Source organism: Lampris incognitus, chromosome 5 (genome assembly GCF_029633865.1).
Source record: "Lampris incognitus isolate fLamInc1 chromosome 5, fLamInc1.hap2, whole genome shotgun sequence".
Classification (NCBI taxonomy): domain Eukaryota; kingdom Metazoa; phylum Chordata; class Actinopteri; order Lampriformes; family Lampridae; genus Lampris; species Lampris incognitus.
The window spans coordinates 16,483,902-16,498,288 of record NC_079215.1 but is presented as its reverse complement, the minus strand read 5'-3'; the positions used below and the strand labels follow the sequence as shown (position 1 = coordinate 16,498,288).

The following is a 14,387-nucleotide window of genomic DNA, read 5'->3' as shown; positions in this document are numbered from 1 at the left end:
GTGCTTACTGTGCTTGGTGACAATGACACTCATCTTATCAGAGAACATTCACTGTCTGTGGGCCAGTTAATCATCTGATAAGATCCCATAGGATTTATGATAAGCCATTTATATTTACTGCTTTGGCTGATCTCAACACCTTCATTTATTAAGCATTTTGCTGATGTGCTTACCCAGACTAATTTACAAGGCCAAAGATAGAACTATATTAAGTTCTTCCGTTATCAACTATTACAACCAAGCACTAATAAAATGGATTTAAGATCAAAGCCACACTGTGCAGATAACAGAGTAGACAAATATTGTTGACATCCTGTACAACAGAGAAGAGGTAGTTAACAGCCAGGAGAAAAAGCATGTTTCGACCACCCTTTTAAAGTGTAAATATGCTTCTGCAGTCTTTTAATTAGACTCTCAGAACTTGAAAATACATATTTGTGATGGTCTTGTGACTAAAATGCTTGGTGCATTGCACTTGGATTTGCACTCAGGGATCTCAGATATTACACATATCACAACAACGAAACATCTTGTTTTAATTTCTTTGTGTGCATGATTTTTTATTTATTTTATTTTTTTTACCATGAACTTAAGAGTCTACTGATCACTGTGGCTGCTGGATGTAAATGTTGGTCTAGTGCCCTGCTGTGTGGTGTGGCTTTGTGTTTTTGGTCCCTAAATACTGTCACTCCGAGTCTGAAGCACCATGCTGCTTGCTGCCATCGGCTTTTGATGATGTCATAAAGTCACAGCCAATAAGAAATTTCTGGTGTACTGGGCTAGTCACTAGTTCATCGGCAGAACAAACAGAAGCTCTGCCCTTTCAACCGACCTCACTGACATAACCCTAACTCTAACCCTAAATCAAACCCTAACCCAACCCTGATCTTTGTGTGCAGGACACTATTAACTATTATTAATACTATACCTTTCTGGGCAGTAGCAAGTCTGCAACGGATCTCATTGGTTAAAGGGTAATTTAGTTAAAAAAAAAAACCTGGGTCTTATTCTTGTAGTTTTTGCCATTGTGCATATCAATTATGATATAATTGTACTTACAGACTTCATTTTGGAGATTTTGGATGCAGCAGCACTGCTAGACAGTGCTTTACAATGGCTGCTTTTTGATACCACCGAACACAAGCATCAAACAATGTTTCAAACCATCCAATTTAACCGAAATATCTAAACCACACATCTGGAAGTGGAAACAACAGGGAAAATTAAAGTTATAACCTGAAATGTCCTATATAATCAATGGTCTATCACATTGCTGAGCTACTTATGAGTTCAGCTTGCAGGGATGACAAGCCCATTACTGTATCCATTCACACCTGCAGTTTTGTTTAGTGTATGTGACTCCCCTTTACACAAACTGCTGTGTAAAATACAAATGCTAGTAAATCTGCGGCAACAGCTGAATATTTATCTGACTATTACAAGGACAAATTAGTTAAATTGACACTCGTGTACAGTTGCCCACTGATATAAAGTTCAGTCCAGTGGTGGCCCCGTGTCCAAATTATCTCCAATATGAAGCTGGTGAATACAATATCATAACGGATATGCGTGATGGCAAATCTTCTGAAAATAAATACAGGAATTATCCTTTAAGCAGGGGAAAAAGTAGAGCACCCTGGTGGCTCACCTGGTACAGCGTGTACCACATATAAGGCTGAATCCTTACCGCAGCGGCCTGGGTTCGAATCCAGCCCGGGCCCTTTGCTGCATGTCATCCCCTCTCTCTCTCCTGCCTTCCCTGTCTCTCTCTACTATCGCTATCAAATAAAGGTGGAAAATGCCCAAACATTTTTTTTTTTAAAAAGCAGGAGAAAAAGGCAATGCTTCTGTCTGATCTAGGTTGGTCAACAGCATACCCTAATATTTCTGGCTTGTGTGTGTGAGAGAAAGGTTTCCACTCACCTGGCTGAAGGTTGGGGGTGGCGGGGGACCTGGGGGAGGCGGGGGAGGGGGAGGGATGGGCATCCTGTCCCTCTGTCAGTACGTCAGCAGATGGAGGCAGTTAATTCACCTCCTCGGTACAGAGGACACACAGTGACTCCTGTCAAAACCACAGAACGAAGAGCGGTTATTCTCATGCAGATCTGGTGAATCTTCAGCTATGGCTGGAGTGCGCGGGAGCTCCAGGAAACTGCTTTGGAACGAAGTCCTATTTAAAAATAAAACTCAACCGGTTTATAAAACAGTGAGAGTAGCCTCTGCATTATGAGATGCACCAAAACAAATCTAATGTTCTTATGTCTTGCATTTGGTGTACATTTTCACCAAAATATATACAAGTCCATTGGCCCACATGTTTTTTGAAAAGGATCGCCTTGAGAAATGTTAAACCCTTAGTGAGCTTACTGCACACACTGAATGCGGGAGTGAACCCCTTGCCTTGATATTGCTGGTGCTTTGTTCTACCTTGTGCTGAGCAATATGGAAAATAGCATTATCATGGTAAGAATAGAGAATTTTACGCGATATTGATATGGAAACTAAAATCCGCTGTGGTGACCCGAGAAACAGGGAACAAGCCGAAAGAAGATTTACATTATATACTTACACACGCAAAAACGCTGTGTTTATGAATCCAACTGAGATACTTCACACCGAATTATTTGGAAACGCAAAGTATAACATCAGGCCAAATAAAAAAATTTTTACCCCCCCCCCTTCTCCCCAACTGTACTAGCCCAATTACCCCAATTATCCCCCTCCGCCGATCTAGGGAGAGCTACAGACTACCACATGCTTCCTCAGATACATGTGACGTCGCCAGCCGCTTCTTTTCACCTGACAGTGAGGAGTTTCACCAGGGGGACGTAGCGCATGGGAGGATCACGCTATTCCCCCCAGTTCCCCCTCCTCCCCGAACAGGCGCCCCAACCGACCAGAGGAGGCGCTAGTGCAGCGACCAGGACACATACCCACATCCAGCTTCCCAACCACAGACACAGCCAATTGTGTCTGTAAGGATGCCTGACCAAGCCGGAGGTAACACGGGGATTCGAGCTGGGAGCCCCGTGTTGGTAGGCGACTAAATAGACCGCCACGCTACCCAGACGCCCCAAAAATATTTTGGAAATAGGCCTAATGCCCTTCAAATATTTCAGTCCTCATTTTCTGAGAAATTTTAGGTCATAGATTCGCATTATCATTAATTTAGACAACATCAAAATTCCATCCCGATACAATACCATTGATAGACTATAAACAGTGATACTGTATTATTGCCCAGCCCTGGTTCTACTCACTGAACTACACAAGCAGCGCAACTAATAATCATACAAGCTTCAGTGCCAGGCTCTTCCTGCTAAACTACATGGGGAAAGGGACCCAGGAAGCATTAGCACATTTCTTACAGGACCAACTTTAGAGTACGGAAACCTGCAGCACAAGTTAGGCCTTCAGCATTTACCATAAGTGGAATTACGAGATCTCCCCACCACCACCTCAAACATAACAGTAGCTGACATGCAGAGGCACAGGAGCTATACACTAAACTAAGGGGGCAGCAAGCCAAACCAGTAAGACACCAAGTCGTTCCATTGCACCCTTTCCAGGGTTCCCTCACAGTGAGATTTTACATTCGCCTGACACTGTCTGTCCTTGAGACATTCTTGGTTGAAGGAACTTGTTGCTGAAGCAGCTCCTGCTGTGTAGTAATGCGGCAGCTCGGACAGGACGGTCACTGTGTCAGTCAGAAAGCTCCAAACGTATGGGGGAGATTTTACTCCTCTATTCTGAACTACAGATCTAGGGTTTGTACTTGCCAATTCCTAGATTATCAATTTAGATGCTTAAGCCGATATTAAAACCCAGTGCAAATGCAAATGTTTTAGTATTTGGAACACAGTGACTGTCTGGATAAGGAGGAGGATGGTGTTGAGAAAAGGGCATTCGTGCTGAGCTAATCCTCCCCAGATAAATAAAAGAATATGTAAAAAAGAATGTTGTTTGAGAAAACAATGAATTTGATGGTCATAGCATTCTCAGGCAATAACTGCTGTCACTTTTGACCTCATCTGAGAAGAAGCCACATTTGAAATGATCATCTCTAAACTTTCCCAGCCTTGGTGGTGTTCGTACAATGCTCTACCTAAGTAACCATTGAGCTTCACAAGCAATAGAACCACCAACTCTGGTTGTGACAGTGACTGGCTCTTCCTGCTACCCTTTTCCCACCATCGTGCTGAGGCTGTATTGAGGTTGCGGCAAACTGCGCCGTGCCGGCAAGGAGTTGTGTGCATGGTGATTGTTTGTGTTTCTATTAGCGTTGGAGGTGAAATCAGGACGATAAGTCCAACAGAAAAACTACGACGACTACAACATGTGACACCATGCAATGCTGTAATGCACAAGCCATGCTGCTGCAAGCATCTCCTCCAGTGACCAGGACACAGACTCAGACATTTTTGTTTTGTTTTCTGATCGAAAAAGACAAACGCCTGCTCTGTGAAATTTCAATGCATGCTGTTAAGATCAGTGCAAGATTTAATGATGGCGTCGAAATATTTCAAAACTGTATCAGATGTGTTGTCTCTGGATGTGACTTGAATATAAAACCGATCATTGAATACTGACATCATCAAGCCCTCCCACCAGCACAATCTGGCCGCATTCAGCATGGTCATAGAACAGCGCCGAAAATCCAGAAACGAGGACAGTCTGTAACCATTAGACGCCAAACCATCTGCTAATGGAAATGCCACTGGAGTGATTTCTTTCTATGCTCAAGGTCGTTCGGCCTTGCTCCGGAAAAACACCATAAAAAAAAAATGGGGAAAGGAACCCCTGACATCAGTAGTGTTAGCACCATGCTCTCTATCCAATAAGCTAAACTGGACCACAGAACAACAAAGTCCTTTTATGCAGAATTAATATATCAATGCCCTGGTAGTTTAGAAAAAGACTGAAAAATTCCTTAAGCCTTACATTTAAAGAAATCTCCAAAGTACCTTAACTTCTGGTCTCCGCATTAAAATGAGTTAAAACGGTAGCAGTTTACCAAATGAATATTGGAGACTCAAAAGTCAAATAACTTAGAACTACCCTTGCCCATGAGCAACCAGGAGACATTCCTCCTCAATGTCTGGTACCGTCAGAATCCCAACGATGGTCATCAGCACACTAAGCTGCATACATACATACAAGCACCTGACATTTACTCTAACCAGGGCTCATTGGAAGTGCTGAAACAGTCAATCGACAGAAAATTAATCGATTTTAATGTTAGTAGTTGATTTATCGTTTTAGTCATTTATCAAGTAAAAGTATCACATATTTACATTTGCTGCCAACAGCTTCACAAATGCTAAGATTTACTGGCCTTTCTCCGATAAATATAAAATAAATATTTCTTCTTTTTTGGCTTTTTATTTGACTGTTGGTCACTAAGTAAACAGTTTCACATACCACTTTGGACTCTGGCAACCTGTTCCAGGCATTTTTCATTATTTTTGACATTTTATAGATGATGATTAATTGCAAAAAATAATCCATATTTATCAATAATGAAAATATTTTGCTAGTTGCAGCCCTATACATGTTCATTATCTACAAATTTACATATACGCTCATTCTATGAATAGATTAATTCTTGTCCCCCCCCTACATTTAGGTCCCTGTCATCTAAAGTAAGCCTACAATGGAACTGTTCTATTAAGTACAACTATAACAGGTCCTAGGCCTATATACAAATAAAGTTGCAGTTGTTTGTTGAGAGATGCTTATAATTTGACTGCACCATATATCATTGTTGGGGAATCATCAATCCATCACTGCTGGGACAAATTAAATTAATTTTCATCTGTTCAGTGAAATGGTGCAGCATTTTAACCATGCCTCAAATGCACAAACTGTGCAAAATGTGTTCAATCCATGCACAATGACTGAGGTTACCATCTCCCATCAGGGCCCATTGTTGAGATGAGGAAAGCTGTTGAAGTGTTTCATTCTACAACACTGTACATTCTGGAATAGTGGTGCAACGCATATTTGTCAGTTGATGGTTAAAAAAATAATTCTTTAATCAAAAAAATAAATTTTTATAAACAAGGGTCTTAAGATGATTCATAACTTTGAAAAGTAACTCATGATAATGTGCTGTAATAGGCCATCAGCAATAGTTTGATTCAGAAAAGACTTCGGCTTTGTTCAAACTATAAAAAAACTATTTTTTGGAATAAAATTAAATGTTACATAAAAGTCAAGATACTTACAACATATCGTTTTGATTTACTATGGTTGAAATACATGTTTAACATCATCATCTGTCACCTATCTACACAATAATTGAGGTCACTGATCTCCCCAAACCAGTTAGTTTGGGCACATTGTTAAACGGCCAGCTAAGCTGGCTTCTATTAACTCCACCCTAAATCTTCTAACCTCAAATCCAGAGGCTGTCTGGTTTAAATGTTATGGCTGTTTTTGTCCTTCTTCAATCAGAAAGAGGAATGTCACAGAGCAAGCCTGCCAAACGACCTACATGAAACGGAAACGCAATGCAGTGAGCTGGGGAGACAGAAAAAGGAATTTTGTCATCTCTTCTTAGAACAAAAAAAAGGGGGGAAATGGGTTCAAAATTTGCTGAGTCTGCCTGGCCCCTGTAGCACTCATAAATTGCTTAGCTTCAACGAAAAACTGCTGTTGACCTGTTTTTGTTTCTAAGCAAAGGGGAAAAGGCAGCGAGACTGAGTTATCCTAAACCGGTTTCTTAGCCTAAACTTTTTCATCAATGGCTTTTCCATGACTTCTCCATAGACTTTAGACTCATTTCCATGACCAAAAGAAACTATTCTAAGGATGCTTAACCTTACGGCATTCTATGTGGCAGCAGCGGTAAAGATTACCTTGCCCTTCAGGATCCGGGTCAGTCCATTCCATACAAGATCAAAGTAACACACAACCCCAACTCAGTCAGGGTTGCAGCGGTCTAACCTCGATTTTGCGCCGACAGCAAATTAATGAAAAATTTCCTATTGAAATTTACAAATATTGTTGCAACAGAGCATTGTGTGTGTGTGTGTGTGTGTGTGCTTGTATGGATATGCATGTGTTTTCATGCATGCATGTGTATCTATGTATGTATGATGCATGTGTATGAATGTATGTATGATGCATGTGTATGAATGTATGTATATGTATGTATATGCATGTCTGTATTTGTGTGTGGATGGTTTGGATGTGTGTGTGTGTGTGAGTGAGTGTGTGTGTGTGTGTGTCTGTGTGTCTTTGTGTGCTTGTATGGATATGCATGTGTTTTCATGCATGCATGTGTATTTATGTATGTATGATGTATGTGTATGAATGTATGTATATGCATGTTTGTATATGTGTGTGGACGGTTTGGATGTGTGTGTGTGTGTGTCTCTCTGAGTGGAGGGACTCCGTCGAGGAAGTTTTCTTTGCTTTTGAGGTCAAGGAAACAATTTGAGCCGAAAGGCCTGCCTGCGCCCAGTGCACCGACAGCCGAAGTTTGCAAACAGAAAAAAAAAACAGGCCTGGTTTGAGTTTGCGCATTAGCCACTTTGTGAGTCCACAACAGCATCGCCATCATATCAAATTCGTCCAAGCCCATTAACATGTTTCCTCGTATAGTAAAACATGGAGAAATGTGAGCATACTGCAAAAGGTATATAACTACGTATGAATCAAATCTACCTGACGATGCGATTCTAGTTAGGTGGTACTCGCGATTTAAACATGCAAACCAAGGAACGTTAAATCCATGCAAGAACAATATGTATTCGGCCTACATAGGGCATCTCATGTTATTTCAACCAACACTGTATTCATATAAATAAGCAAGCATGTGTCTCAACTTGGAGATAACTTGTTATAGGTGGAGTGGCCCAGCAACTTACCCGTTCTCGAAGAGTATTCGCAAGTCCTGTCCTCAAAAACAACATGAATGGAAAGCGCCGTTGCGATAGCTCTCGCCTAAGGCGTTTCTCTAGTTATGCAAAGCAACTGAGAAAATACCGTACAAGACACCTATGTAATCGACAAGTCCTAATAATGCAACGCTGAACCTTAGCATCGAAATGTTTTGAGGTTAGCCAGCTAACCTTAGCTCAACCACAACGCTAACGGAGTTAGCCGCTGGCGGAAATGATGCTAGCCGAGGTTAGCCAGCAGCGAGCTGTTTACTTCTACCGCCAGCTGTCAGTCAGAGGACGGCGGTTTGGTGCAAAGTAGCTCGCCGGTGCAAACAAGTGATCTTTGTGATAACGTTGCAAATAAAAAAAAAAACAACAACTCGATCACTTGTGCTCTTGTTGTCCCACAGGTTCCGACCGCCCTGCGACAACTTTATCTGCCCTCTCGCCCAGCAGGCGAAGCCCATATACCTCCGTTTACACCGATGATCGGTTTCTTCATCGAAACCCGGAAATGGGCCGTCCGACACAAAATGGAGTCAGGTAACTACATCACCGCCAACGATCATCCTCAAGAGGAAAAACAGCGACCTCAACCGAATAATAACTTTAATTTTTATTTGTATGTGCGAATTTAAATGTTGCTTGTGAAGGGATTTTCTTTGCCTCCTTCGGAAGGTCCAGTTGGCTACGGAAAGCAACAAAACTATTCACGGTCGTCTAAGAAATATATGATGCGACCTTATTTTAACTGTCTGGTAAAGTATAATGGTAATGTAAAGTATAATGGTAATGTAAAGTAAGATAATGTAAAGTGAGGTAATGTAAAGTAAGATCATGTAAAGTAAGGTAATGTAAAGTATAATGGTAATGTAAAGTAAGGTAATGTAAAGTATAATGGTAATGTAAAGTAAGATAATGTAAAGTAAGGCAATGTAAAGTAAGGCAATGTAAAGTATAATGGTAATGTAAAGTAAGGTAATGTAAAGTAAGATCATGTTAAGTAAGGTAATGTAAAGTAAGGTAATGTAAAGTATGACTCGTTTCAAGCCACTCCCGCAAACGTTGCAGATGTCATTTTGTGAGAAATGTTACATAACAGATTCTTTTTTTATCATTAATTTAGACGATAAAATTGTGTCTAATATTGTCCAGCCTACTCGTGTAGTCATTAAAACGTCGTAGTAATTTCTTTGGCACTTCAAGGTTGGCCAGTTTATCATTGCAAATGTTCTTGTTTATTTGTGCATGTGACCAAGACTAAAATCTCCTGTTTCTCCATTATTATTGAACTCTGACCAAACTGCTTGGTTTCCACATACCTGAAAAGACACACACGTACACAAATAACTTTGTGACACTTTAAACCAGTTTAACACATTTGCACGAAGGACCTGCTGAGTTAAACAAAGCTTCTTTCTTTTTAATCACCGAGTAGTTCCAGTGCCTTGCACAAGGGTACATTGGTAGCAGCTATTGATGAGGAGAGAATACTGATGAGTCATATTACACAATCAGTTTCAGAGCTGGTCCAGGAACTCAACAATTATCCATCAGATAACACTGCTTCTCTATCTTCATGACAACTGCCATAAATCATGAGACGAAAGACTAACAGTGCTCAAACACAACTGGTTTATTAAGAAACATTATTGAAACATTTTGCATGGCTATTCACCCTGGAGAAAACTTATGGGAAGGCACTGTTGAATGTCTCATCATTGGTACATTAACATGTTATGCATAATTGAACTTTCAACCCGGGAGGTGATGTTTAAATCCAGAGCCTGTCCAATAGGCACAAGATTAAGAGATACTTTTATTAATCCCCCTGGAGAAATTGATCCTTTGCATTTAACCCATCCTAGCCATGTAGCTAGGCGCAATAGGCAGTCGCAGTGCAGCACACGGGGACCAACTCCAGTTCTTCTTTCCATTGCCTTGGTTAGGGACACAGACAGGCGTATTAACCCTAACATACATGTCTTTGATGGTAGGAGGAAACTGGAGCACCTGGTGGAAACCCGCGCAGACACGGGGAGAACATTCTAACTCCACACGGAAAGGACCTGGGACAGCCTGCGGTTCAAACCCAAGACCTTCTTGCTGTGAGGCAACAGTGCTAACCATTGTGTCACCGTGCTGCACAAGTGAGAACAGATTACCAAACTTAATCACAAATCCATTCTACTGACAAAATACGGTAGTAGCATTGCCTTATCAATTTTAAGTTCCTATGTGGAGCCAGAACAGGTAATGAACAACTTGATTTTCCCCAAAAGAAAATGATAAATTAAGAATGAAAAAGTAAATCATCAAATGAGGTACTACTATCAATATCATCAAATGGGGTACTACTGCTGACCTTAATAAAATCAAACCAGAGATGAAGACCGATGTAGATGTGCAAAGCTAAGACAAGTTGTTTGATTTAATCATTTCACAGGTAGAGCTGTCAAAGAAGCATACCCTATGTGGCATTTTTCCTTCCAAGATTTACAAAAATAAATTAGCCCAAAAATATTCCCTTTGATGTACATCTTCTGTGCATTGACTTCAGTCGAAAACTGTGAAAATTGGGAGGCCATGTTTTGACTCCTCACATATTTCATCATGTGCATATTGCACACCTAAACATCGCCCTCTCTATGTGGGGGGGGGGGACTCAGTCACAAGCACAGTACTTTCAGATTAATCTTGCCTTGCCTAATGACAAACATCCCTGCTTCACAGGACATGACATAAGACTAAGTGAACTGTTAAAATCCAATGTCTAGACTTTAAAAATTTTTCCCATAGCCTGATGCCAGCCCCTAGAAGTAATCCTGGTATATATATATATATATATATATATATATATATATATATATATATATATATATATATAAAAAATCCAGTGAGACAAGTAAATTCTTTTTGAGACAATACAAGCCTGTTTCATGCCTTAAGCAATCATCAGCTGTCAATAAAGCTACACAGGAAAGAACATATATATAACTTTGTTAAAAGAAACACTCAACGTAGGATATATATATATATAACTTTGTTAAAAGAAACACTCAACGGTAGGGAGATATATATATATATATAAAAGGGGCGGAGCAATCTGTGGAGAGGGGCGGGGCCTACAGAGAACCCACCGGTGCCGAGAAGGGACCACACTGCTGTTAACGGGAAAAGGCACACATCAGTGTTTTTGGTTTTTTTCCTCCTAGAATCGAACGTTTCTGTGGTCAGTTCGAGCGTCAAGAGAAAAACCAATTTGAAGACCAATTTAAACCTCATTTTATAAATCAAAAATAATAGTGGGGGGGGGGGGGGGCAATTATTACTTCCTCAATGAAAAACAAAGTATTTTTAATCTGTATGTGTGATACATCTGATGCTATGCCCCTACCTCAAATTTAAGATTGTCATATCCATCATTAGAAATAGTGACTTTTGCTTTGACAAAACGAGCCATAGCACAAAATGAGATCAAAATGTCTTGAGTTTTAACCTTGTTTGACATATTAAATGAACTGTAGTTAACTTCAGGGTTGTGAATATGATAAAAAAAAATGTATTAGTGACATAATAGATTTGTTTGCCATTTCAAGACGTTGTTGTCAGACATCCGGAAAAAAAGATTAACATCTAAATCTTGATATTTTGGATAAGTCATATTTAACATTTATCTTGTGGCAGTACCAACTGAGTGAACCAATTTATATATAAAACACACAAAGGGTTTGACAGCTGATGATTGCATATTGCATGAAACAGACTTGTACTGTCTCATAAAGAATTTACTTGACTCAATGGATTATTTTGCTCCTTATTTGTTGAGCACTTTCCCTACCGTTGAGTGTTTTTTTAACAAAGTTATATATATCCAGAATTACTTCTGATCAGTATGTATGTTTGCCTAATCTTCTACCACCAAAGCCATAAATTGACCCTAATGATATGTAAAAAATGTCTTGAAGTCATATTCTTAAAGGAATTTATGTTTGCAGATAAACAAGACACTTAAACGTCAGAATGTCTGATCTTTCTCTCACTCACTCATACTAACAGACAAATGAAAGCAGAATTCCATGTACAGGAGCAACCTGTGCCCAAAAATCACAGGTTGCTTCTACTACCATGGCACTGACAACCTGCATAATTATCAGAACAAAATTTCAACTATAATCTTCAAAAGCCCAATCAGTATAGTCCAAAAAATGGACTCCTCCTCCTGAAAGTCCTCTTCCATCCCTTGAGGGAATTTCTGCTCCTCTTGCCCGTCATCTGAAGGGTATGAGCTCTCATCAAACAGGTCCTTGGGAGCAGTCTGATCATAAAACACTCTAATTTCAAATTCACTCTCCATGTGAGATGGGTGGCCATAAATTCCAATCCCTACCGGCCTCAAAAAGTCCTCTGGGACCACCACCACATCCTGGCCACAGGTAGTGGATTGGAGCTTGTATGTGTCAAAGCTGGGCTGCAGGGTCTTGTCAGACACATACAGATCTGCGTCTCCCTTGAGGCTGCGCATGTGCAAGACAATTCTCCCATCATGGCTGAGGCGAAGGTAGCTGTAGTTTCCTGCACCGATGTGGCCTTGTACTACATGCAGTAACATCCACTCTTCAGGAACGCTGTCGTCTTCTGAGGGGTGCAGTAATCCTCCTGCCTGGGACAGGATGAGATATAAAACTAGCGCACCGCAGCAAAACATCGCAGTAAGAGCGGCGGTCAGTCCTCCACCAATCGGACAACCTTGAAAAATCTGAAAACAGGGCAAAGAAAACAATGAAGTAGAGACGCAATCTAGCACCAACGCTTAGGCACCCAAATAGGAGCATAATGAAATAAGCCTTATCATTCAAACTGAAACAATTTGAATCATTTCCACTGAATAATTAGCTGACTTGCTTTAAAAGAATATAAAATCAACTGGTTGGTCACAAATGTGGCTCAGAGAAAAGGCAAATCATTCAGCAACAACAAAAAATTTAAAGAGCAACAAGCCGTAGAGTAGACCCTTTTGGAGTGTTTGCTGAAATCTACAGGTTAAAAACCACCTAAAGGTTAGAAAACTGACAGGCTGGTCTTAGTATTTTGTGATGCAAGCATAGCAGGATAAACAAAGCGGCAGCTAATAAAATGAATGGGTCTGTTTGATTAAGGTGTTAACAGCATACCTACCAGCATTGACAGACAGAGCCAACAATAGTCAAAATAACTCAAGTCAATACTGTTTTTTTGGCACATCTCCATCCAACAAACCCCTTATTAATTTCATTAGCTGAATCTGTGTTTATCCTGCTATGCGAACGTCACTGGGTACCAAGAGCAGCCTGGCATGCTTTTAACATTTAGATGTTTAACCTTTACTGTTAACAAACTTTGCCCACCTACACTTTCATTCAAGAATCCAGAGACCATGTTTATATTGACCTGACATCGTGTGGCATGCTTAACACGTTTTTTTTTTCTGAAGCTGGTCAAAGTATAGTTAAAACTGAAACTAAAATTAATGCTGTGGTTGGCAGCGAGCCCTTGAATGGCTCTATAAATACATTTCTTTCTTTTGGCAGGCCACCCAAATTCACCCTCTGATAGGAAATAGGTAGAAAAAACCGTGCCATTTGATGCCATTTTTCACCGAAAGCTTTTTCCAACAACTTAAACTCATAGTTCAAAGTTTTGGGCTTGAAGATAGCACTGGTTTCACGACTCAAGCCGTTAATCCGTATAGAATAGGCCTAACTTCTACTAACAATTGCGTGTGAAGCGTAGCAAACACAGGGAACTAATCTTGAGTTGAACTAGTTAAGAGACTAACCCGACAAATTCGCGCATCGGCGACCATACCAGTACAACCAGTACACCAGCTTTCTAGCCAGCAGATAGCCCTCGGTATCTGACTCAAAAGAAAACGCCACAGGTAAGTATTTCGTGAGCGGAGCAATTTTATATACGCATTCATTTAATATCGTCTTCGTAGGCCTAATATAGAAATTACGTCAGCCTTTCTTAATTAGCTAAATGCAATCATCACTCTGCTAACGTTACCGCTAGCTTGGTCATGTACACATAGCGCCGGCTTAGCGTGTGGTCCAGCATGGTCGTTATACAACATTTAAAAAAACCTACTCAGTTATGGTAAAGAAATATGCAGCATGTTAACGTAACGTCTTAATATTACCCTTTTATTCCACCCAGTTACTTACAAGACTGTCATTTTCTAACCAGCATTTCGACTGCGACCAGCTCACTTCTTCACTTCCTCCTTTCGCTATTCATCCGAGCTGAAGACTTTAGACCACCGCCACCTACAGGACAGAATATACAATTCACCGCGGGGACGGACGGTTCTTAGCGGACGGCGTTGACAGTTAACTTATCTCACCAGTGAAGGGTGGTGGGCAGAGAGATCCAGTGTTAAAACACAGTGGGCCTCATTCATCGATCGTTCGGACGTACAAATTTGTTCTTTAACACCCATGGAATTTTTTAGCCCTA

At 40.5% G+C, this 14,387-nt stretch overlaps 2 protein-coding genes across 2 annotated transcripts in view; both read right to left on the bottom strand.

Annotated features, from left to right (window-relative positions):
• The window catches only part of wipf2a (WAS/WASL interacting protein family, member 2a), a 29,974-nt gene extending 21,604 nt beyond the window's left edge, over positions 1 to 8,370 (bottom strand). The window contains exons 1-2 of the mRNA XM_056280035.1: positions 7,875 to 8,370; positions 1,924 to 2,062 (exon numbers count right to left, since the gene is read on the bottom strand). Coding sequence (XP_056136010.1) covers positions 1,924 to 1,986 — 63 coding nt within the window. The 5' untranslated portion in view covers positions 1,987 to 2,062; positions 7,875 to 8,370. The remainder of the gene's footprint in view (positions 1 to 1,923; positions 2,063 to 7,874) is intronic.
• A 2,416-nt stretch (positions 8,371 to 10,786) lies between these two features.
• On the bottom strand, positions 10,787 to 14,373 carry c5h6orf120 (chromosome 5 C6orf120 homolog). The gene is made up of 2 exons (XM_056280910.1): positions 14,096 to 14,373; positions 10,787 to 12,648 (listed from the first exon to the last, which is right to left on the bottom strand). The coding sequence occupies exon 2, from the start codon at positions 12,595 to 12,597 to the stop codon at positions 12,043 to 12,045; it is 555 nt and encodes a 184-aa protein (XP_056136885.1). The 5' UTR covers positions 12,598 to 12,648; positions 14,096 to 14,373; the 3' UTR covers positions 10,787 to 12,042.
• Positions 14,374 to 14,387: the final 14 nt, after the last annotated feature.